At 53.2% G+C, this 22,230-nt stretch overlaps 7 protein-coding genes across 7 annotated transcripts; 6 read left to right on the top strand and 1 right to left on the bottom strand.

Moving 5' to 3' along the window:
* Positions 1–719: 719 nt before the first annotated feature.
* On the top strand, positions 720–3,175 carry SPSK_04982 (uncharacterized protein; the record flags this gene model as incomplete). The annotated part of the gene is made up of 2 exons (XM_016731739.1): positions 720–2,868; positions 2,922–3,175. 2 exons carry the CDS (start codon positions 720–722, stop codon positions 3,173–3,175), a joined length of 2,403 nt encoding a protein of 800 aa, XP_016583254.1.
* A 3,487-nt stretch (positions 3,176–6,662) lies between these two features.
* SPSK_05726 (uncharacterized protein) lies at positions 6,663–6,962 on the top strand (the record flags this gene model as incomplete). Its single annotated transcript, XM_016732464.1, has 1 exon — positions 6,663–6,962. The coding sequence occupies one exon, from the start codon at positions 6,663–6,665 to the stop codon at positions 6,960–6,962; it is 300 nt and encodes a 99-aa protein (XP_016583253.1).
* A 54-nt stretch (positions 6,963–7,016) lies between these two features.
* SPSK_04955 (uncharacterized protein) lies at positions 7,017–9,641 on the top strand (the record flags this gene model as incomplete). The annotated part of the gene is made up of 2 exons (XM_016731713.1): positions 7,017–8,348; positions 8,424–9,641. 2 exons carry the CDS (start codon positions 7,017–7,019, stop codon positions 9,639–9,641), a joined length of 2,550 nt encoding a protein of 849 aa, XP_016583252.1.
* Positions 9,642–10,343: 702 nt separating this feature from the next.
* SPSK_04866 (serine/threonineeeee-protein kinase) lies at positions 10,344–13,768 on the bottom strand (the record flags this gene model as incomplete). The annotated part of the gene is made up of 2 exons (XM_016731628.1): positions 10,344–13,370; positions 13,445–13,768. 2 exons carry the CDS (start codon positions 13,766–13,768, stop codon positions 10,344–10,346), a joined length of 3,351 nt encoding a protein of 1,116 aa, XP_016583251.1.
* Positions 13,769–14,777: 1,009 nt separating this feature from the next.
* Positions 14,778–15,613, top strand: SPSK_10626 (opa3 domain containing protein; the record flags this gene model as incomplete). Its single annotated transcript, XM_016736963.1, has 2 exons — positions 14,778–14,843; positions 14,948–15,613. The coding sequence occupies 2 exons, from the start codon at positions 14,778–14,780 to the stop codon at positions 15,611–15,613; spliced, it is 732 nt and encodes a 243-aa protein (XP_016583250.1).
* Positions 15,614–16,034: 421 nt separating this feature from the next.
* Positions 16,035–17,060, top strand: SPSK_10625 (uncharacterized protein; the record flags this gene model as incomplete). The annotated part of the gene is made up of 3 exons (XM_016736962.1): positions 16,035–16,104; positions 16,240–16,636; positions 16,718–17,060. 3 exons carry the CDS (start codon positions 16,035–16,037, stop codon positions 17,058–17,060), a joined length of 810 nt encoding a protein of 269 aa, XP_016583249.1.
* A 3,349-nt stretch (positions 17,061–20,409) lies between these two features.
* SPSK_05686 (uncharacterized protein) lies at positions 20,410–20,786 on the top strand (the record flags this gene model as incomplete). The annotated part of the gene is made up of 2 exons (XM_016732427.1): positions 20,410–20,426; positions 20,483–20,786. The coding sequence occupies 2 exons, from the start codon at positions 20,410–20,412 to the stop codon at positions 20,784–20,786; spliced, it is 321 nt and encodes a 106-aa protein (XP_016583248.1).
* Positions 20,787–22,230: the final 1,444 nt, after the last annotated feature.

Below are 22,230 nucleotides of genomic sequence, written 5' to 3'. Positions count from 1 at the left end.
GCCAAAAGAAACAGGGACGGACGGAAGACTAAAGAAGGGTTCCATGTTTTAAGTGGACAGCCACACAGGAAACCTCACATGTCCAAGACTTCCCCTCAAGCTCTCCTGAACAGCCTAGAGCTGGAACACCCATGGGAAAAAGCCTAGCCTCCCATTAACTCTTGTCACACATCCTCGTTTTTTTTTTCCTTCTCGCGCCATTCCCTCATTCACCTTTTCTCTTTTGTCTTTCCCCTCAACCCCCCCTGGTCTTTTGATTTACCGTTCCTGGGTCTTGACTCTTTGGTCAACTGAAATCCAATCCAGGCCTTCTTTTTGGGGCTTTTGCTGTTTCTGTTCTGCTTCTTCTCTGTTTCCCTTCTTGGTCGTTCGTTTGCTTCTCCGGTTTCTTCGTCTCCTTGCTTGTCAGCTAGCTTCGACGCGCACCGTTGTTGTTGCCGCTGACTCGCGCTCCGCTCGTTTCTGGTCTCTTGCTCGCACAGTCAGCTTCACATATCTTCTGTATGAAGACGTCCTATATCAAACAATTCGGAAACTGCCAATCGTTCTGGACCAACACAGCACCAGGAAGATAGAATAAGAAGAACGAGACATCGAGAAACGAAATTGTCCTTTGCCCTGTTTCCCATCCTCACGTTGACTCTCGTTTTCTCAACGCCTTCTTCGCCTCTCATTCTCCTCTCACTTCCTCTCCCATCTTCTCTCTCACGGTTCTCACGATGGCAGCCGTCACAACATCGGCGCCCCATGCCGCCTCGCCGCCGTCAAGCCCACTGGGCCGCAAACCCCTCCCGCTACAGACCTTGTCCCCCGAGTCCAGCAGCTGGGCCGAGGAGCCGAAAACGCTCCCAGCCATTCACACGCTCACCGCAGACTCGCCGATCATGCGCCAGTCGCCTATCTCGCCGGTACGGGTCAGCTTCCAGCCTGAGAACTGGGCTCAGGCAACGGATGTCAGCATCGAGTCCACTCCTGCCTACTCGTTCGGCCCTGCTACAGCCACAGACCGCTCCCTGCCCAAGAGCCCCGACGCGCCAACACCACCACCGCATACGCCCCTCTCCCAGGACCGCGTGGAGTACGCTGACTCGCCGGAGCCCAGCTACCACGATACGTACCAGAGCGTAAACCAACCCCAGCTAGACGGCCGTGCACTGCCAATATTAAGTGTACGATCGGCTGCCGACAACGGCCAGGCGCCGAGACTGGACTTTGGCCTGCCTGATCCAACAAGACTTGGCGGCACGGCCACGCCGGATACGGACGCAGACAGCGGCCTCGCTGGCCCCGGCGGTGACAACCGCCACAGCCGCGATACCAACATAACCGCCAGCTCAAGCCAGCAGCAAATATCGACCGAGTCCTCGGCTGCGACGAGCACAAGCTCAATCTCCGGCCCGAACGAGCAGCTCAATTCCGGCGACCTCTCCCCGGAGAGTTCACTCGAGGACGGCATTCCTGGCAGTCAGTCCGTCCCCCAGCTTCAGTATCACCACCAGACGTACCTGCCACACTCTGCCAGCATGGCCGCTATTGCGCAGCAGGAACAGCACGCTGACTTGCGGTCCTCCTCCAACCCCGACCTGGTCGGCAACCCTGCCGCCATCAACCGCCACCTCACGCCCACATCGCACACGTTCCGCCGCAGCTCGCTGCCCCGTCCTCAGTCGGCCTATTCCGTTTACTCGGACATGAGCCCGCGCGGGCGGTCCCCTGGTCTCCTTGGCGGCAACTCCAACATGCGCGCGCCGTCGGCCCAGTCCCGCAAGTCACCTGATACCCGCCCGTCCTCCTACGCCGACATGCTCAACGTACCCTACCCACAACCCGCACCGGCGCCCATTGCGCTCGACAACAACCAATTGCGCAATAATGTTGGTTCCAACGCGTCCCTTCTAAGCACTCAGAAGACGCTTGAAATGTACCGTCAAAATGTGAAGAAGACAACCGACATGTCAATCCAGTACTCGTTTGCTGTGTTCCTGATTTCAACAGCGCAAGAGCAGGGTCTGAGCTACGACGAATCGACGAAGCGGAAGAACAGCCCTAAAATTGTGCGGGATCTGGAAAGCCCGTACGTCGAGACTGCAGGCGCCACACCCCTGGAGCTTGTGCGTGAGGCTCGCAGTATCCTGCAGCGCCTGTCCAACAACGGATATCCATTTGCGCAGTACTACCTAGCCGATGGCTACGCATCGGGTCTTTTCAGTAAGGGTAAAGAAGATTATAATGCAGCGTTCCCCCTCTTCGTTCTTGCCGCGAAGCATGGCCACGCTGAATCTGCCTACCGCACTGCTCTCTGTTACGAATTTGGCTGGGGCTGTCGCAAAGACCCTGCCAAGGCAGTCCAGTTCCTCCGCACCGCCGCCGCAAAACGCCACCCCGGTGCCATGACTCGCCTTGGAAAGGCATGCCTTTCGGGCGACCTTGGCGAGAAGCGCTACCGCGAAGGACTCAAATGGCTGAAGCTCGCCACTGAGTCAGCCGATGCCATTTACAATGGCGCGCCGTACCAGCTGGGCTGCCTGTACGAAACCGGTTACGGCGATGACATCTTCCAGGACGAGAGCTATGCCGCTGAGTTGTTTACGCAAGCTGCCGAGTTGGGTCACCCCGACGCCAACTACCGTATGGGCGACGCTTACGAGCACGGCCACCTCAACTGCCCTCGCGATCCGGCCCTGAGTGTTCATTTTTACACCGGCGCTGCTGAGCGTGGCCACCCCGGTGCGATGATGGGCCTGTGCGCGTGGTACATGGTCGGCGCAGAACCACTTCTGGAGAAGGACGAGGAGGAGGCCTACGAGTGGGCTCGTCGCTCTGCCGAGCTTGGTACGTTTCTTCTCAACCCTCCCCCCTCACCTCCCGGTCCTCCGTGCTTTCATCTCTTGTATGGATAATTAAACTAACTTTGTCATCAGGTTATGTCAAGGCACAGTACGCTGTTGGCTACTTCACCGAGATGGGCATTGGCTGCCGGAAGGACATTCTGGAAGCCAACGTCTGGTATGTCAAGGCTGCCGACGCTGGTGACGAGCGTGCCACGCAGCGCCTTGCTGCCATTCGTTCGGCCATCAGCGGTGGCGGTGTGCCAATGGAAGTCGGCCCTCCCCGGAACGCCAAGATGAAGAAAAGCGGTTCCAAGGACAAGGACGACAACTGCACCGTCATGTAATGGCACAGCAGCAACCCTGCTTCCCCCTGAACCAAGCTTATCCAATCGTTGTGGCTACATTCGGGGTGCTGTCTTCATTTCTGCTGGTTACTTCTTTATAACCGCATCATGCTTGGTCATCATGCTGCGTCGAATTCGACCATACATTTGGATACTACCCAAATTTTAATACTTTCATTTGATTGCTTTGCTTTTCTTTTACTTTCTCTTTTGGAAATCAAAACAGCCCCGGCCAATGCGTCTTTGGGTGGGCTCGGAGTGGCGAGGGTTTCAATAGACGCGCAAAACGCAAATACATACTGCAACACACTTTTACATACTCAACACCAACTTCACGAATGCCGACGGAGGTCTTTTATGTCTGTGGGGTGGTGGGTTTTTACACAGGCTTTTATTTTTGGGAAGATATTGATTCGGCAATCGATACCACTCATTTCGCGACATGCATATACGTTCCTATTTTCGGCCTACTTTCCTCTTCCATACGATTTGAGTTTCATTCCATCATCACTGTGCGCTTTTAATTTACGCTCTGTCGCTCATTCATCTTTTGCTCCCGTACCTCTTCTACGTCATGTCTGGCGCATCACAGCCGTCACGACCACGCTTTCGCCGCACACGGTCGCCCGAGAAGCAATTCTTTGTCTTTGATGAGACAGAAAAGTTACTCCTTTTGTCTTTCCTTTATGGTCGGGTTTTCGTTGCTTCTCCGTTTTCTTTTTTTTTTTTTCTTTTTTGGCCATCCTCGTGCCCGGTATCGTTCTTGTGCACTCCTTTGTTTACGCTTTTTTGTTTGCCTTTTTTGAAATGTGCTTTCGTTCTCTTCTTTCAGTTACATCTTTTTGCTGCAACACTTCGGAAGAGGAATGGCTCGGTCGACGCTTGGAAACGTCTTAATTGTGGTTGATCGTATACCTGTATATACATGAGCGGTCGTCTTGTTTTATACTTAATTCCACCTATGATGTAGAGACTTCCTATAAAATCTATAATGTTTTGTTTCCAACGGAGTATAAATCATTGATATTTGTCTGCATTATTAGCTATCCTTTCGGATCGTGTCTTGCCTTTCGACCACGACCGATGTGATGATATAAAAGTATCTTCCCTCCAGAGTTTCGTTTGCTGCTCGTCCATGCCCAATACAACCCTGTTTCCTCATCGTATTCTTTATGGTCGGTAACGTGCATCTACATGTCTCTATATGCTCCTTGTGCGACCGTTCGCTCTCGAACAAAGAAATATAGCACCCCTTCGTAATGTGTGTATCTATGCATCATTTCATTAACTTCTTCCATCCAACCGCGACCGCGGTCCACACAACTCTGTGGTCTAGGTGGGGTCCCCGAGAAACTACTGCATATTTGATGCAGGTCGACAATACGAGACGTTGTTTGGTGCTTGTGTGGTGTTGCCACAGGGTAATCAGTTGGCCTATTTGTGGTGTCTAGTTTTTGTCTTCTTTCCCGTTGAAGATTGGTTTTGGAGCTGTGAGCGACTAGTAATGGCGATGTCAAGAATAATAAAAGAACACGAGCGCCCTTTTTATTTGATATAGAAAATTTCCTTCAAGGCTCCCTTTTTCAAAAGAAAATGAAAACGAGAAAAAGAACGAATAGAACAGACCAAAAAACATAAAGTGGTAATTAAAATATCAAAATGGATAAAATATCACGTCAGCAATGAAGCTGAAAACCATCAACGTATATTTGTTTAAGACAATTATTACAAACCACACCTCACACGGCCGTTCCGACTCAAAGAACACTTTGCTTGCTGGACCAACTGTAACATGCAAACCTGTTTGTCTTCCCACTCTCCTCTCATTATTGGCAAGGTCCCACAGCGTTATGCTGTGTGACACCAACCGCAGAAATAAAAAAAGGGAGCCCAAGAGTTAAAACGGTCGGAAAAACAAAAGCAGGACGTGAATAAAAATCTGGAAGTTGTCTGGAAAGGGGCAAGAAGTTACTGGAAGTCTCACCTCAGGAACAAACGGGGAGGCCATTCTGATCTTTGATCGAGTGATTATAATGAACGGTCAAGAATTAGGTCGGAGCAGGGTCTGGGCAACTACATACTCCTTGCTACCCGACCGAGCTGACGGCGATGGATTGTAGTCGACTATGAAGTACTCGCCATAAAAGATGGCGATACGCCTCCAGCACGCTGGATATGAGCGGCGCGCCCAAAGTGGCAGGTATTTTGCCCTCTTCCTGCTTGTCATTTTCTTGGCTCCCATGTCGCACTTGCCGCACCCACTGTATGTTCTTTCCTTTTAAATCTCAGACACTCTCCTTCCCCTTTTAGATATCCTGGGGTTTCCTAGCTGCGGTCCCCTCACGTTCTTTCCCTCGTTACTGTTGTAGCAGACCAGCCTTGTTAGGTTGGCTACTAGAAGGAACATTCTCCAAGTCTTGTATATTGCGTGAAAATAGAGTACAGCGTGCTGTTACACGCCGTAGATAACAATGCCATTGACTATGGCGAGGAATAAATTGAGTCTTTCGTTTGCATGCGGTCTCTGAAGGGACTCGTCAATAAGCCCTCTTCCCTTACTGACATGTCACATTTCTCGGACAGCGTACATTTCGTCGGTGCTCGGTCGTTCTTGCGTTTCGTTTGCAAAGCTGGCGCACCTGCACGACTTCCGAAGAAACAGAAACAGCTCGAACCCAGACTCTCTTCCCTCCAAGGAAGCAGCGACCGCCGCTACGACAATGCGAAACTACTCTCTTGAAGATTGGTCGGAAGGTACGACGTACATATGGAAGGCTTGAAAGCCAGCCACCGATTTCAGAAGGCACACTGTCATCCACAGTTGCCGCTACTGCGCGATGCCCGATACGTTCTGTCGCCCCACAATTGTTCGTTGTTCGATTTCTCTGTCCCTTTCGACTGCGTTGGTGCGGTTCTTCGCACTCGTTCACTTTCTTAATCCATTGCGGAAACGTGGTCTGCTCCCACTTGGTCTCTAACGAGTACTTTTCAGCTTAAAAGTACTGAGATCGAGAATACAGAGCTTGCTGTGAAATCGTACTCCATGCTCGGTCCACTACATCTGTTGCACCCATCGCTCCTGCCGTGACCTTGGACATTTAGCGTAGCCCCGCCAGCGCTCGACACCGCCTGCCCCTTTCCACTGTTCAAAGTCCCGTCCAAGCCCCATTTTCTCATTAAGCGCCGGTCATTACTGCGCTCTTAACGGCAACCCCATGCACGCCCGCAGTTTCCCTATGGTTTTAGCTCGCCCGTTCATCCAGTCACTCGACTCGATCGGTTCCGCCCATTGTCCTTGTCGGTCCTGCCTCACCCCACCTGTACCAACAATCATCAGCCCATTACTTCTACTTTACGCAAGGCATCTTACCTACTCTTACTTGTAGCTCCTCTACATATTTTCTGATCTTCCAACGTCTTCTAACCGGCATTCAAGTCTGTTCCCTATCTCGTTCGTAGGAGGCAAAAAGGCTATGTGGACCCATATATGTCCGAGAGCAGCACTACGTTGACGGTCTTAAACTCCCGCAAGCGAAACTTTATCTTGATACGGACGAACCAAGGCCTTCCGACGGTTGGCTTCGTTCTCTCCTCCTCGTCTCTTTTGCCACTTCTCTCGTCCACATCCATCTCAACATTTTCTTCCATTGTCCGCATCATCCTTAGAAACTATTCCGACTGCCAGACTCGCTCGTTCGCCCTCAACGCCTCGCCGCCGGATCGCATCGGGGCTTGCCCTCTTTTGGCCTCCTCGCCGGCGTCGGCCGTCGCATCGGACGTGCCGTAATCATGTTCTAGCTGATACCAGTGACCCTTACTGTGTTCATTTCAACCATACACCATGCCCGGGGCCGACGACGAGAGAGGTCCCGAAAGCCTGCAGACGGCCGACGACATGGCATCGCCACCGACCCCTTCAGCTGAAGCGGTACCAACCGGCGAGCCGTTGCTGAACGAATTCGAACAGATGACAGTGGAGAATGGTGGTATTGCCGAGGGCAGTGCCGCTGCGGGAGTCGCTGCTGGAGACGCTACCGGTGATCCTGATGCTGGCCTTGTCCATACCGTACCCGATGAGGGCCAAGAAGGAAGCACAACTACGATTCCGCTGAACACCATTGAAGTTGCCTTCATCAATTCCCTCGCTGCGCTTCCGATGATAGATTGGTCTCACGTCCCGCCTATACCATATATCCTGGACCCTGTCGTGTCATCAACAACTGGGAGTGCTCTCCAACCGTGGTCACCCTTCAGTGTTAACTATGGGCCAACATCCCCATCTGCGGACCTCTCTTTTGCGACGCCTGCAACCCAGCAGCAGCATCACCCAGAATACCAACAGACCCTGGGCGATATGGCTGACGCAGCTGCAGACCAACCTAGCACGCAGCCAGCCTTGGTCCCAGGCACAGTCCCTCCGCCGCCTGGAATGATGCAGGACTTTCACTTTGCAAACGACTCGTTCTCGAGCTTTTTTTTCGCACCATATACGCCAGAAGAACCGCCACACTACGAAAACACCCACACCGGCCCGGAGGCTCCTCCTCTTCCGTTACCGATCCCGAGCTATTACAACGTTACTGTCCCATATGGGAATGGTTATGCTGTGCATCATGCCGTCCACAACCCTGCTCCTTCTACTTCGCCGAACCCCCCTCCCACCTCCAACGATGACGATGTTATCCCCGCTCCGAACGCCGAGCCCGCAACCGAGTTCAATCTGGAACAAAATGCTTTATCTGGGCCCCCCGTCCCAGCTGCTGCGGGCCACGGTGCGTTTACTGATGCCAACTTTGGCGTGGAGCTCCCTGTAGGCATGACGCTACCGGTCACCTTTACAACCACTGCCGGGCTGCCGATGAATAATGAGCTGAGTCCTACGAACCCAGACTTGAAACGCTTTTTGGTGAACTGGCAGGCATGTACACGCGTGAATGTCCGGGGTATACAAACGTCTCGCGGCCCGGTGCCCACGGTCGTACCCAGCCCCACTGGCACGGAGCACCTGTTCCATACTGAGGTCCACGAAGTCAGGGCGTCCGATCTTAAAGGAGACCACTGTGACTACCAGGGCATTAAATGGGCCGCAATGGGCATCACACGCAACGAGGCTCGTGCGTTCCGGCAACGAAGGTACCTCAACTACTGCGCCAACAATCAAGATGCATGGATAGTGAGTTGTCGAGAATCACCTCCCGTCCCTAACACCGGTAATGTTCATTTACTAACTTCCTCTCCTTGCTACCAGCCTGACACAACAGAGGTCATGCCGCAGAATACGGAGACGTATTTTCGATTCTGTAAAATGAAAATGAGAAAAGCGCCCTACTTGGCACACTTCCAGCTCCGCAACCTACTGGCCGCACCGTCAAAGTCGCGTGTCTTTTATGCCGACCGTCGGAGCATTGTGCGCCAGTACAATTTTGCGACGAATAAAACCGCAATTGCCCTCCGATACCCGTCGGATACATACATTCAGATTTCCACAATTGCCGCCGAACAGGGTGTCCTTGTGTCTGGCGGGTTCAACGGTGAATACTGCACGAAGAACATCGACTCCGAATACGCTGGCGAGTCGAATTCTGGTGCAGGAGGATCCGGCACCTTTTCCAACTTGGGCAGTGGGATATCCAACCATATTCAGATACACAGCGCGCGCCGGTCGGGTGGACCTGTGGCGGCCTTGTCGTCCAACGACTCGCACCTGCGTGTGATGGATCTTGCGACGCAGTCCATTCTCTCCGACGACTTTTTCTCCTTCCCCGTCAACTGCACCGCAGTCTCTCCCGATCGGCGCATGCGTGTCGTGGTGGGGGACAGCAATGATGCTTACATTGTGGCTGCAGAGCAACAGCGTCATATGAAGGACGCGAACGGCACATCGAAGCCTGATGTTCTCCAGAAGCTGGAAGGCCACGCTGACTTTGGCTTTGCGTGTGCCTGGGCTGACGATGGATATACCATCGCCACCGGCAACCAAGACCGCGCCATCAAAATTTGGGACGCCCGTAAGACGTCGACGGCCTCGGGTGTCTGGACACCCATTGGCACGTTGCGCACCACTATGGCCGGCGTGCGCAGTCTCCACTTTTCGCCCGCCGGCTCGGGCAAGCGCGTGTTGGTGGCCGCCGAAGAGGCCGACATTCTGCACATTATTGACGCGCAGACGTTTGACAAACGCCAGGCATTTGACGTTTTTGGCGAGCTGGCCGGCCTGAGCTTCTCTGAGAATGGTCAGGACCTGTTTACGCTCTGCACTGATCCCACCCGTGGCGGTATCCTGCACTTTCAGCGGGACGGCGTCCTCTCCGCTGCCTCCACCTTTGATGAAACGCCCATCGCGATCCTGCCGGGGATCAGTGATTTTGACTGGCCCGATAGGCGTGGGCGGCCCTACCAGCAACGAAGCCGTGGCATACGGCGCCGTTTGCGGGCCGCTGCGGTGTCGTCGATGAACCAGTTTTAGGTCGGCGGTAAGCCGTCTTGCCACATGATTGCTCTTTTCTTAACGATTTTTTTTTGTATCTTTATTGAGTTTATTGCATCGTTTTGCTTTTGTACTCTTTGTCCTGCTCAAGTTATCGATTTTCATCTAGTTGCCGGGTTGATTTCTTTTTCACATGATGAACATTTTACGTGGCGACGTTTGGGCTCTTGCGACAAAAATACCCTCCTTTCATTTTCTTTCCGGGTTCTTGCTCTCTGTCAATACCATCCCTTTTCTACTTATGAAACCCATATTAATTCAATATCACAATATCACACTTTTCGAACACGGCGATTCTCAGTGACCAAAAATCATGTGTCTTGAAGAATCGTTGCTTTGATCTCGATTGGCGATTAAGATGGCGATTGGCAAAACGGGAAAAGCTGACAAAACCCAAAAGGACTGCAAATTAAAACGCCTGAACGACTCTAGACGCACAAGCAACTTGACAACTGAAATAACACGTCACGCAATTTGCGTAATCAACCCAAGGTTCTCATGGTCGCGCTGAACACAAAAAGCAAGTCAACACCAAAGAAGCTAATCAAGGGCGCGCAGAATACAAGTCATGACTGCGAGGGCATCAGAAATCCAAAATCCAGAAATAGACACAAAAAAAACACCTCAACGAGCCCCTCTTTCTTCATAGACCCCCCTATTCACATATCCAATATCTATCCATTACCGCTTCTCCTCCAAATCAGGCCCAATTTCGTTGGGCCGGCGGGGATCAACCATGGCGGACAAGCGGACGTCGCCTTGCCGCGCACCAATGGTTACCCATACATGCTTGGCGGCCGGAATTGCAGTCGGCGTTGTTGTGCCAGGAACCTGCTTCAGGGTCTCACGGGTGCCCGTCCACCGCAGACGGCGCGCACGGCTCATGTCGCTGTTGCCCATGCCGCCATTGTTGACCCACTCGCGCACCACGCTGCGAACAAACTCAACCTTGCGGCGGAAATCGTTCGCCGCAGGGATGCCCTGAATTTCGGGGCGGATCACGGGTCGGCGACGACTGCTCGATGTGGCAGCGCCTCCAGACAGAGAAGCCGCTGAGCTGGAACCGGAGCTGCCAACGCCAAAGTTGAGCAGTGTCTGCAGCGGGTACGAGAGCACGCTGCGCTCGTCGAGGGCGACCTCCTCCAGGAGTCCCGTGGCTGCCATACGCTGAGCTGCCTCTGCAGGGAGGTGCCAGAAGTGGCACCACACGCCTGCGGCATCTAGCACGACCTTGGTGTGGTCGGGGAAGTTGAATTGCAGATGACCGTCGCAAAAGACCCAACAGCCAACATCGCCGAATCGCTGGTAAAAGGTGACAACGTCGCTAGGGACGATAGAATTGTCGACAGCTGCTGTTGCTGCTGTTTTTCGGGCGTGGTCGTTGGCCCGCTCATCAATGCCTCCGTCCAGTTCGCGGCCGTATGCCAGCATATAGTTGGCAAACTTTTTCCAAAGAACGATGCACTCACGTTTGCGGTGATCGTACACATCTTTGCCAGCAGACAGCTTGCCAGCAACGCCAGTGTGCGGATTGACTGCGACACGGAAACGCTGCGGGTCAACACGGACACGCTCAAGCCCTTGCTCGCCGTTGTTTTCGTAAAAGTAGATGCCCTCGTTTCCGGACGATGCCATGGGCACAATCTGGTAACGGTCGGCGTAGCTAGGATCTTCGCGGCGCAGTATGTGGCGCTCTGCTCCGTGTATCAAAAGGCACGCTGGCGGCAGGTTGCCAGAGTCCTTGTTGCCTTCGATTGCCGTGTTGGAGGACTCGACCGGGATCGAGCGCAGGATGCAGCCGATGCTGCCGTCGTTCAAGATATAACCGAGACCAAACTTGTTCGTGTAGTCAACCCACTTCACCACAATTTGCGGTGGTGTTGCATGGGCCTTGTCGCGGGTTGGTGAAATGAATGCCATAGTGCGCGCGTTCAGCGCACGATCCAGCTCAGTTTGTAGCTTGCGCAGGCGCAGAAGGACGGTATCCGGCTCGCTGTTCGGAATGCGCTCATGGATCTCTTTGGGGTTAAACAACGATAGTCTCTCAACACCAGGAGCCAGCTCTTCCCTGCTGGTGGTTTTGGTCGCGCTCAGTGCTGCACCGGCTCCGATGGTAGGTGCTGACTCGGCAGTCGCCATCGCAGCACTGCGGGCAGAAGCCCTCTTTTCTATCGCGGACATTGTTGCGGATGGCTTGCTTCCTGGCAAGAGAGTGCGGGAGCGGCCAGTAGTTGTCGTCGTAGTGGATGTTGACTTTGTAGCGGCAGCTCTCTGCTCGCGGGCTTGGAGAGACAGTCCGTTTCCGAGAGGGATATCTCGCCGTCCAGACGGTCGCCGGACGAGGCCAGGCACAGGTGTTTCAGAAACTGTGGCGGCAGAAGTGGAGGTAGGGAGTGTTGCGGTCGTCGCAGTCGATGTGATGGTGGTTGTTGCAGAAGCAATTTGTGCTGTCTCAGCAAGGCCGCTGCTTCGTGTGGGACGACCCTGTGCCCGCTGCTGAGCGGCGAAACTCTGCGGCGGCTCTCGAAGTAGGCTTGCCGGCGCCATCGAGAGAGTTGCTGTTGCTGAGCGCTTTGCTGAAGCTTCCATTGCGTTTGCGACGACTGTAGCAGTTTGCGTAGACCATTCGGCCAAAGGAGGTTGAGCCGGAACGGAGAGGGATGGTGTTGAGGAAGACGTGGTTGGTTGGAGTTGCTGTTTTTGATGTGTGCCGTACCGGCTGTTGGTATTTGCGCTTGTACTGCTGCCACCCTGGAAGAGCTGGTTCTCCTGAAGCCAGCTCTCAAACGGTCGGTACACAATATCATCAGAGAGCGGGATGGCTGGAGTCAAGCCAGCCTGCTCCTCAGCGGCCATCTCGCGCCAAACTGGCTTTGAGACAATCTTGGCCGGGTTCCACGGTCCCACGTTGCATGTATCACACATCTCCTTGAGAGTCTCGAGGCTCTGGGCCTGGATGCGGCGGCTGACGGGGTGCTGGTAGAAGACGTCGTGCTCGGGGGGCAGTTCCCGTAGACGGACGGTCATGTCTGCGGGTGTGGGCATATAGCCCGTCACAAAGAAGGGGTGCTCAACAATGGCATCGGGATCGGGGCGCATGTGTGCTTCCTGCAGCATAGAGGCCACGACATGCTTGGCCTCCTCGCTGATGAAGCGGCCGTCGGCTGTCGGCCACTCGTAATCACGCTCCTTTGCACGACGGTAAATTTCGTCTGTTGTCGACGACTGAAATGGCGGCTTTGATGTGAGCATGGCAAACATGATGATGCCCAAGCTCCAGATGTCGACCATATGGTCGTGGCCTTTCTTTCCCTTTTCCAGGATCTCGGGCGCAATGTAGTTGGGCGTGCCGCAGAGTGTTGTACGCCGGATGGTCTGCATATCGCGGCCGGTAACTAACAGAGCAGCGAGGCCAAAATCGCCAATCTTGGCGTTCATGTTCTTGTCAAGGAAGATGTTGCCCATCTTCAGGTCGCGGTGGATGATACCCTTGGCGTGCATGTACTTGATAGCGCCGGCGATCTGGACGGCGTAGAACCGCACCTCTGGCTCGGTGACGCCTTTGCGGCGCTTGACCATATCCATGAGCGAGCCATTGGGACACAGCTCGAGCACGAGGTACGTAGAGCTCTCGAAGGAGAAGGCGCGGAAGAACTGGACAATATTCACCTGGCGCATCTTGGAGTGGATCTGAAGCTCGGTTTGGAACTGGGGGGGTGGGGGATTGTGGTCAGAATTCAGTGATACTTATTTTCTCATAGCATTGGAGGTCATTTTCTCACCTTCTGCTCCATCTTGGTCGGCATTTTGCTCTTGACGATCTTGAGCGCATACAGCTTCTTCGTGCCGGCTAAGACGCCCGAGTAACATACAGCGAAGCCGCCCTTGCCTAGCAGCTTGCCCACCTGGTAAACGGCTCCATCCTTGCGGTCGGCGCTTGGCGGCTCAGTAACATTTGGTGGTGGCGGCGGCGGGTGCTCCTTGTCCTTGTTGGCCTTGAGCTGCGCAGCTGCCTTTGTCTTGAGGTCGGCAACGTTGGTGCGAGGACGCCTGGCGTTAGCATCCCTAGGCGACAGCGCCTCCATATCGATGCCCTTTCCAACCATGTTGCTTGCTGGATCCCGTCGTGGCAATGCGGTCGTGACTTGTCATCCGTTGCTGGCTGGCTGTTTGTCGGTTTTTGTAGGTTCGCTAAGCCGTGAGAGCTCGTGGTCCGCCGATAAACAGATTGGATAATTTGTAACGATGAATCTGTTGATTTGTTTACATTGGACAGTTAGCGAATATGCCAGCAAGAAGGGGGAGCGAGCCAATTCTTGTGAGGTGTAGTAAAAAGACAACAGAAGCTAGAAAGTCTGTAGACCGAGGATGGCTCGATACGAGGCGTGAAAAGGATGTAGGCAGCAAATAAAAAGAAATATAAAAAGAGGGAAAAGAAAACAAACAAAAGCAACGACTCACCGAATAGCACGACTTATCTGATGAACAACGGCGCTCAAAAAGCCAAAAAGCAAAGCGACACGGAAAAAAGAACAAACCTGGGTATCGTGAAAATGAAGGGTGCCGCGTTGCATGCCGTCGGAAGTCGAGGTGTGGCCGTGGTGGACAACGAAAGAAACAATGCCGTGAAAGACGCGCAAAAGTGAACCAAAGCTGTCGTCGACGGGGCCGTTGGTTGCTGAGCAACACGCTAGTCGCCTGTATTGGCAGGTGAGGTGGTTGAGCAGGGCGTGCACGGTGATTGGCCAGTGGGCTCAACATGCTTACCTAACGCTAGTGACCCACCTATTCCTCCAGGCTGACGTTCAGCGATGCGTGTGTGGATGTCGCATCCTAATGTTGCCGACAACAAACGGGTGCAGACTTGCACGAAACAACTGTTCTGTGTGTTCTGGTGCTTTGATCGAGTGCGTATTCGTGTGAATACAGCTGCTCGGGGCTGGTGCTGATGGTCAATCGCCAACGTTGAGCAGGGCAACTTTTTTTTTGCTTCACAACTCCTGCAATGGTCCCTACGAAACGATAAACGACATCCGCTTTCCCCTTTCCCTCGAACCTCATTCTCCAACGGATGCGCCCGTGGTAAACTGCTTCGCGACTTGAATTTCCGGAAATATGGTCGCTCTTCCCCTCTTCAAGCTCGGTGCCCTGTTCGTGCGACACATTTCCAAGTATGGCGCGGTACGTGACAGAATGCTGCAGTCTTGGTGTGGCTAGTGTTGTGGACAGGAATGCCGGATTGCAGTCACTCAATTTCTTGTGCTAACCCGCTGCACCATTGACAGAACCGCATCAAGGTGCGCGCCCACGAGCACGAGGGCTTCCGCCGCTTTGCTGCGCGGTACGGCCAGCATATCCACCAGCTGAACATGCGCATGTCTGTGGCTCTGCTGCGGAACAGCAAATCCGACAAGGTTTCCAAGGAAAAGGCTGAGGCGGCCGAGGCACCAACTGCCAAGACCAAGGACCAGACAGAGAAGGAGAGCCGCGAGAAGGCCAAGGACGACGCTGACCGTGCCAAGTACGGCACGACCGCAAAAGAGTCTCACCCGGCGACGATGGTTGTGAACCCAGGCGCAAGTGTGTGGCGGCGCAAGTTCCGGCCGTTGCCTGAAAGCAAAGCCGTCGACCTGTTTGCTGACGTGGTTGGTGACGGTTTCATCCTGGTGATTGCCAGTGCACTCGTAATCTTCGAGTTCTACCGGTCGTCCGCGAAGCCTGACGCCAATGCTGAGCGCATCCGAGAGCTGACAGACCAGGTGGAGGCCCTGCGGTCAGCCGAAGAAGAATATGCTCGCAACGAACGGATACGTGAGAGTCGTATTCTCGCAATGGAGGCGGCCTTACGGGGTTTCCGTGACCCGAAGACAAAACAGCCGCTACTGCCGCCGGCTCCCACAGAAGAAGATTCGAAATCACAAGCGAGGGAAGCAACGGTGACTGCCTTATGATAGAAGCGTTAAGATAGGAGTGTAGAGTTTGCTTAACGGGACGTATCAAACAAGCACAGGGAGGGGGGAAGGCAGTGCGTCTTGTAGAGAGCAGCCTGTGGAATAATGTCTGGGGCAGGTGCGTCCGGGCAATCGCCGATGGGCGCAATGGAGTAGGAGCGACCCCGAATTGCATTTTTTGGGAAGCCGCAACTATTAACCGCTTCATACGGAAGGGACGAACCACACGGAAAGAAAGAGAAAGGAGCAGGGAGACAAATGTTCAACACCTACTTCTGATGATCACATCGCCACATCACCACTTCGCCGCCTGCAACCGTCACCACGGCTTTACGTTGTACACATACACCCTCCTGTTCATAGATCTCATTTGTATATAGACCAGGCCGCTTTGAGCCACGAAAGAGAGACACCACTCCGCATGCACGACTCTTTTGCCACGCCGTCGGCACCCTTCTGGCGGCCGGCGTTGCCACAATCTCGCCGCGCTAGTGTGACCACGACGGCAACCGCTCGTCCAGCTCAGCATAGAAATAGCTTCCCGGCAGCATCTAGCTCATCGACTCTACCTACATTATCTCGTCAGCCGAGTCTAGTTCAAACACTAGAAATACGACCTGCTACAGGTCCTCCGCCATCGACACTGTCGCCTAGCCGTCCGCGGACCAAAATTACCGAGATGATCTTTTGTACCTCGATCCGGGAGCGCCCCGAGTGGGCATCGGTCGTTCCTATATTCCAAGCCGTGCCAGCTGAGCCTCGATGGGAGACAGCGCGACTGAGCTCGCATGATCTTGCTGTGCGCGTAGCGTCGGAGGGGATTGGTGCTGGCGCTCACGGCTCCAGCGATACCATCCGATTCCTCCTTGTCGCTCCAGGCGATGTAGGCCAACTGGAATCAGCCAAAAAACTCCAACGGCTTGCGCAACGGAAGAACGGCCCTGACAGTGTTGTTATTTTTCTCCTCTCGCGGGGCGATGGTGAGGGACACAACATGATGGCCTACAAACAGTTGCAACTCGAGTAAGGAAGCAATGATCCTGTTATAGGGGGCATGTGGGAATGCTGACAATGTGCTCTCTAACCCTCTTTTACTCTCCTTAGCCTCCGGGACATGGACCTGTCCATCTTGCCATTGACTGCTGTTGCAGCTTTACCAGCAACAGTGGCCGCATTTTGTAGTCAGCTCACGATACCGTCGCGGTTCGATCAAGACAATCACAACAATACCTTGCAAAACTTGGTGCGCATGTACTTTGGAGGTCCGTTGCCATTGTCGATCGAAGGCGCAAAGAGGCTGATTGCTGCAACGGCAGCGTCTGCAAAACGACCCGAAACTACTTTGCAGGACGTGATCCGCTTCTGCTCTGACTTTAGAGGCCGAAGCCCGCATCAACTTGCAGATATATTGGGGTCGGAGGATGCCTCCCGCTTGGCCGACTTTTAGGAAGCCGGAATGAATGGCGGGCCTGACCCGTGGATTCTGTTGTTCGCAAAAGGAACATGCTCCAGCCCGTGCGCCCTGTCGGATGCTGCTTTAATTCTGCTCTTTCTCGCCTTCTCTGGCTCGAAGCATTCAAGTTCTGCTCCCGCTCGATCGGTTGGCAATCAGCCAGTCTACAGTTCGGGATCGTTGTGTTCCCACAGAAAAGACAGGGCGTCCTGCACGTTGAGCGATCTCCATGTGCTCTCCTCGGGTCGTCCCTCGTGAGGACCTTGCCGGGAGCTATTGTCATGCTTTCCACTGTTCACTTTGCCGTGTTCTATTTTGTTCTTTCGCGTTTGCAACGCTTCCCTGTTGTATTTATTATTGTGCGGGCTGTACGACATACTCAGTTTCAAAAGGGGGCAAACGAAGGCCAATTGTCTGGTCTATGGAGGCGCCGACATTGCGCAGACATGGAGTTTGTGGCTGCCTCCCACAGCAAAACGGCGCGTATAAGCGCCCGTCAAAACATTACGATTACGGGCTACATGAAGGTCTTTGCACTCTTGCAGTACTTGGTACAATTGTAATACTTCATTGTCTCTCATAGTAAAAAAATGTCCACCAAGCTGTGTCCCTTCTTGTACGGAAATCACTCTTCTAATTTGCCGCGATGCAGCGTTGCTTTCATCAAAATTCATACAATCAAATGACACAGCAGTCCTCAATTGGTTTGGCCTTTGTGGCCTTCCAACTAGGACCTCATTCCAAGAGAGTCCCAGACTCCGTCAACGACCGTGAATTCACTCAGACTGCCGATAAGCTGATATACATGGGCAACCACACATCACTTCCCCGCTAGCTCGCCGGACAGTTGCAATCACAGTCACAATCACAATCACGGTCGCAGTCCTCAGAATGGTTGAAGGGCAGCTGATGGGTTCAAGTACGAGCTACGAAAGACAAATCCGAACTAAGAAGCTTCGGTTATCTGTGCACAGAAAGCTGTTGCCGTTTTGAGCATTCTCGTAAAGAGCCAGTTGGGTGGCAAGAAATGTAAATGCCGAGACATGAAAAATGCGTACGGCAAGTATGCAGCATGGCCCAGCCTCTTTCTTTTTACTCTATTGCTCTTTTAGAGCCTTCGGGTGGGTCTGAGGGGGTTCTTTTGGACCAGATATACAGAATACAAGGATCGCGTACGCTTTGTGGAGAATAAAGGCCAAAAAAGAGCAATGGACAGGTGACGAATATGAAATTGGCGGCCAAGACGGGTGTGACTGAAGGGATTTTCAGAGACATGCAATAGCAGCCTGGCCTCGTGACTGTTTTTCTTCAGATTTCAGTAGTTCAACTCTACTTGAGAAGCGAAGCGGTGAGGAGTTGGTGATTCCTTCAGCCATGCTGTCAGTTTCTGTGCCAAACACCACTTTTACGTGCCTGTTCAACGCACCTCAGGTTCATGCATCCGTAGTTGAAAGAAAATTGGGTACAAAAAATGACTGGCAGGTTGGGGGCCAAAAGTTACCAGTAGGCAAGAAAAGCAACCAACGCGGCAGGAAATTGAGCGCTGTCTCTACGAGAACAATATGCAGTCCCATGTCCTTCCGTGCCGCGAGCTGCATTTCGCCGTAGCCTTATTTTCAATTTATCAGAGGCAATGGCGGTTGGGGGCGAAAAGACGCTTGTAATATGGTGTGTTTGTTGGAGACGGAAAAGGAACCAAAAGCGGGATCTGCACAGAGTGAACAATGGCACGATGCAAGACCAATCTGTTTGTGCCGATTCACTCCTAGAACCAAGAAAGTAGCACTTGTGCGAGGCAAGACACGACGTTGAATGCCGTAGTGTGGTAATTTCGAACTCCTTCCCGGACTTTCTTCTACCTCGTCTGCTGTCTCCAGGCTTCAATCCTAAAGTGGAACCATCCCCGGACGATGTCAGCAAGGTGACAGCTCAGTTCTATTTCTGGAGTCAATAGTCTCATGTAATGTGATTTGATTGAACTGGTGATGGTGATGCACAACGCGGCCTATGAACCCGCAACAAGACTTGGCCACCTTTGGCGGTCATTGGGGGTAATTTCGTTGACCAGGGGAGGTGAAAATGAGAGTAAAGAAGCCAATAAAATCAACACAATGTCAGACACTGCCGGTGATGGCGGTTGAGGTCGAAAGAAGGATCTGGCTTTGAGAGGCTGAGAGGTTGAGGTCAAAGCCAACAGAGGTGAAATGGCGGCGCGGAGAGGACGGGAGGACCCAGCGCTAACCAATGAGCAACTCGTTGCAACCGCCCAGGCTAAGCCGCGAACGGTGCTAGCGCTGTGCAATGCGGCAAGCTAGTCTTTTCGGATTGAAGAATAGCTTGCAAAGTGGGGCCACTTCAGCGTGGTCGCCATGATGTTGACGTAAGACGCTGGTGTAAGTCAACGACAACATCGCAACCAACGAGCTCTTCCATAATTGTTGAGTAATATGTCCACCAAAAACAAAAAGTACCTGATATTTGTAAGTGGACAAGGAGGCTATCTGGTGAGGGTTGGCGGGGGCGTCGCACGGAATCCAGCACTAGACGGGGAATGAGTGGATTGCTGGGGGCAGGATACGATCACCAAAACCTTTCTGTTCACGCTGTATTACATCAACGGTCTATTCTACCTATTCGTTTACCGTGAGGCTGTGGCGTTCTCAGAGACGGGCAGATCGTGGGTGCACGGAGATGGCGCCCAGTGAAGGGCAACAGTACGACAGTTTTGCACTTGTTAAAAGCAGGGCTTTTGATTCTTGATTCGTCTTTTGGAACGTAAAGAGACCATTAGAGCGCATAGGATATGTGAAAACATTAAGGGTAAAAGAAAAGCGGTGTGGTGCGCAACCCTTATATTGGTGATGAGTACGGTGTACATTGGTCAAGAGCTAAAGATGGTGCAGATGCAGCTAACCGGTAATACCAAGAGAGGAAATGTGGCAGGAAACAGACACCGTGACGTGTGGCATCGCCCTTCTTTCCTCAGACTACAGCACACGGGTCACGAGGCCACGAGCTGTGTATACCTATTTCGTAGGACGGAATGTACGAGGCTCGTCGCAAGATTGGAAAATGCGGATAAAGTCATATTCTTACAAAGCGGCATACTGCTTGTCAACCTTCAAGAAACGCAAATCTCGCTGCAGCGAAGTCTGATGATGAGCCGAGCCAATCCGGTTCCTTCAATGCAACTCAACCAGATTATCTTTAACCCATTTCAGCGTGCCATTTGAGATCGTTTAGCCGCAAACAACATTACCTGTAGCAAACGGTGGATGTGACCAAGTGTGGTGCATTTTCAGCGCTAGCGACATGTGCCGAGCTACTAACAGACAGCGGTGCCATGGCCCTGAAATCCACGTGATAGTAGCCAATTAGCCTCGACTGGTTCTTCATAGGCTCCTGTTGACTAACAGCGCTCTGGTCGCCCCGACTGCGCCCGTCAGCACTCTGACTCCTGGCGAGACAGGGGCCACCCTGGGCGCCATTGGCGCCAAAGACGGGGGTGTCCACGCTTCAAACCCATTTTGCTTCAGGGTTTTTGGCGATGCGCCACTGCCGGAGGGTCTGTCGGAGGGTCTGTCAGATCATCGTCTCAGCGTGTTTGAGGGCAACGGTACGAGAGAGATCTTTGACAGTTGCGATGCTGATGAGTCGCCTGTCGTCCTGTCTTTCACATTTGAAGTCGATGGCGTGGCTCGAACTGTCGATTTTAAGTGAATAAGATGATACATCGTAAATACGCACATGATTAACAGCCACAATCGCTCTATTCCGGACTGTATTGTATTATATCATACGTCCAATCTGCGGTATTACAGACGCTATGATAGGAGTCGTGCTGACAGAAAAGAACGAGTGCTCCGCAAGGAGGTCCTACGGGAGTACGGCGTATGCAGAAGTCGCCGGGTGCAACGTAATAATACCTAGCAAATGAACTATACATATCGTCCCCATAAAGGGGTCATGCTGGGGCTGTCTGTTCATTGCACTGACAGAGATTTGGCAAGAGAGCGCAGCAAAACGACCGCATCACGATATGCCCATGGAGCACGGTTCCAGAGACAATGGGACAGGCATGCTCACAGCCCCGGTTCAGAGGTATCGAACTTACAGCTGGGCCGAGAGCATAATACGTAAGTTGGTCAGGTTGTCATGCCAGGTAGGTTCTCCCAAAGTCTTCGATACGAACTGACACTGCTTGAGTTAAGCTGCTTCTATTATGGGAACAAGTCCCAGAGATGGGTGTGATTCGCGAGGGAAGGCAGCTCGAAAGGAAACAGGGGTTGGTTGGGGCTCCCTGGGAAAGAGGCCCCAAAAAGACATGCAGAAAATGGAGACTGCACACTCTTGACACTCTGAACGTCACGACCCACCAACACCGGCCGCCCTGATTGGCCAGCACCCACACCTCTAACCGCCCAGAAACGGCCGGGGGTGGAAGGTGCAGGACAGGGGTGTGACTGCCCTCCCCATTTTTTTTGTTGATATCCTCAACCTCTCTCATTCTTCCTGTCAATTCTCCCTCCAGCAATCCAATCACACGCTTGGGACACCACCTACGCTGGCTTGTCGTCACTTTCCTGCGAGGGCGTTTGCGAGGGGCAGGCAATACAGTCCACTTTCACACTCGCCCAGAGGCCTTTCGACCACACAATGGCCGGTCTCCTGGGTCTCAAAGACGGCCGTTGAGGCGCGGCGGGTGAGTGGGCATCATGAGCAGCACAATTGCCCTGCCAATGCCCAATGGCCTGGCCATACGATATGCAGGCATTGTTCCTGCTCGATTGCATGCGGGATGGAGCCGCTGCGATGCGTCGTCACTCACACGCGGGCCATCCGCCAGCCTGCAGCCGAGAAGACGAGGCCAGGAAATCGACGAGGGAACGCTGCCGTCGTTGCCAGCCGCCTTGATATAGAATGAATGAACAAAAGAACAAAGGAGACAAAGAAAGCACCAATATATGCAGCCCCATGCGGGTGGCACTACCGCCGCTTTGATTACCTGCCCACGAACAGCAAGACACAATGAAGTTGCAGACCAGAAACTACATATGGACCGGCCCTCGCTCGCTTTTGGCCCCCTCCCCCCGTCCTCTTCCCTTGTCGACTATCAAACTCGAAAGTGTTTCCAAAATAGCCAAGCTGCCATTAATTGTTCCCT

Source organism: Sporothrix schenckii (genome assembly GCF_000961545.1).
Source record: "Sporothrix schenckii 1099-18 chromosome Unknown Cont49, whole genome shotgun sequence".
Lineage (NCBI taxonomy): Eukaryota > Fungi > Ascomycota > Sordariomycetes > Ophiostomatales > Ophiostomataceae > Sporothrix > Sporothrix schenckii.
The sequence above is the reverse complement of the archived record's forward strand: the minus strand, read 5'-3'. Positions and strand labels throughout refer to the sequence as shown.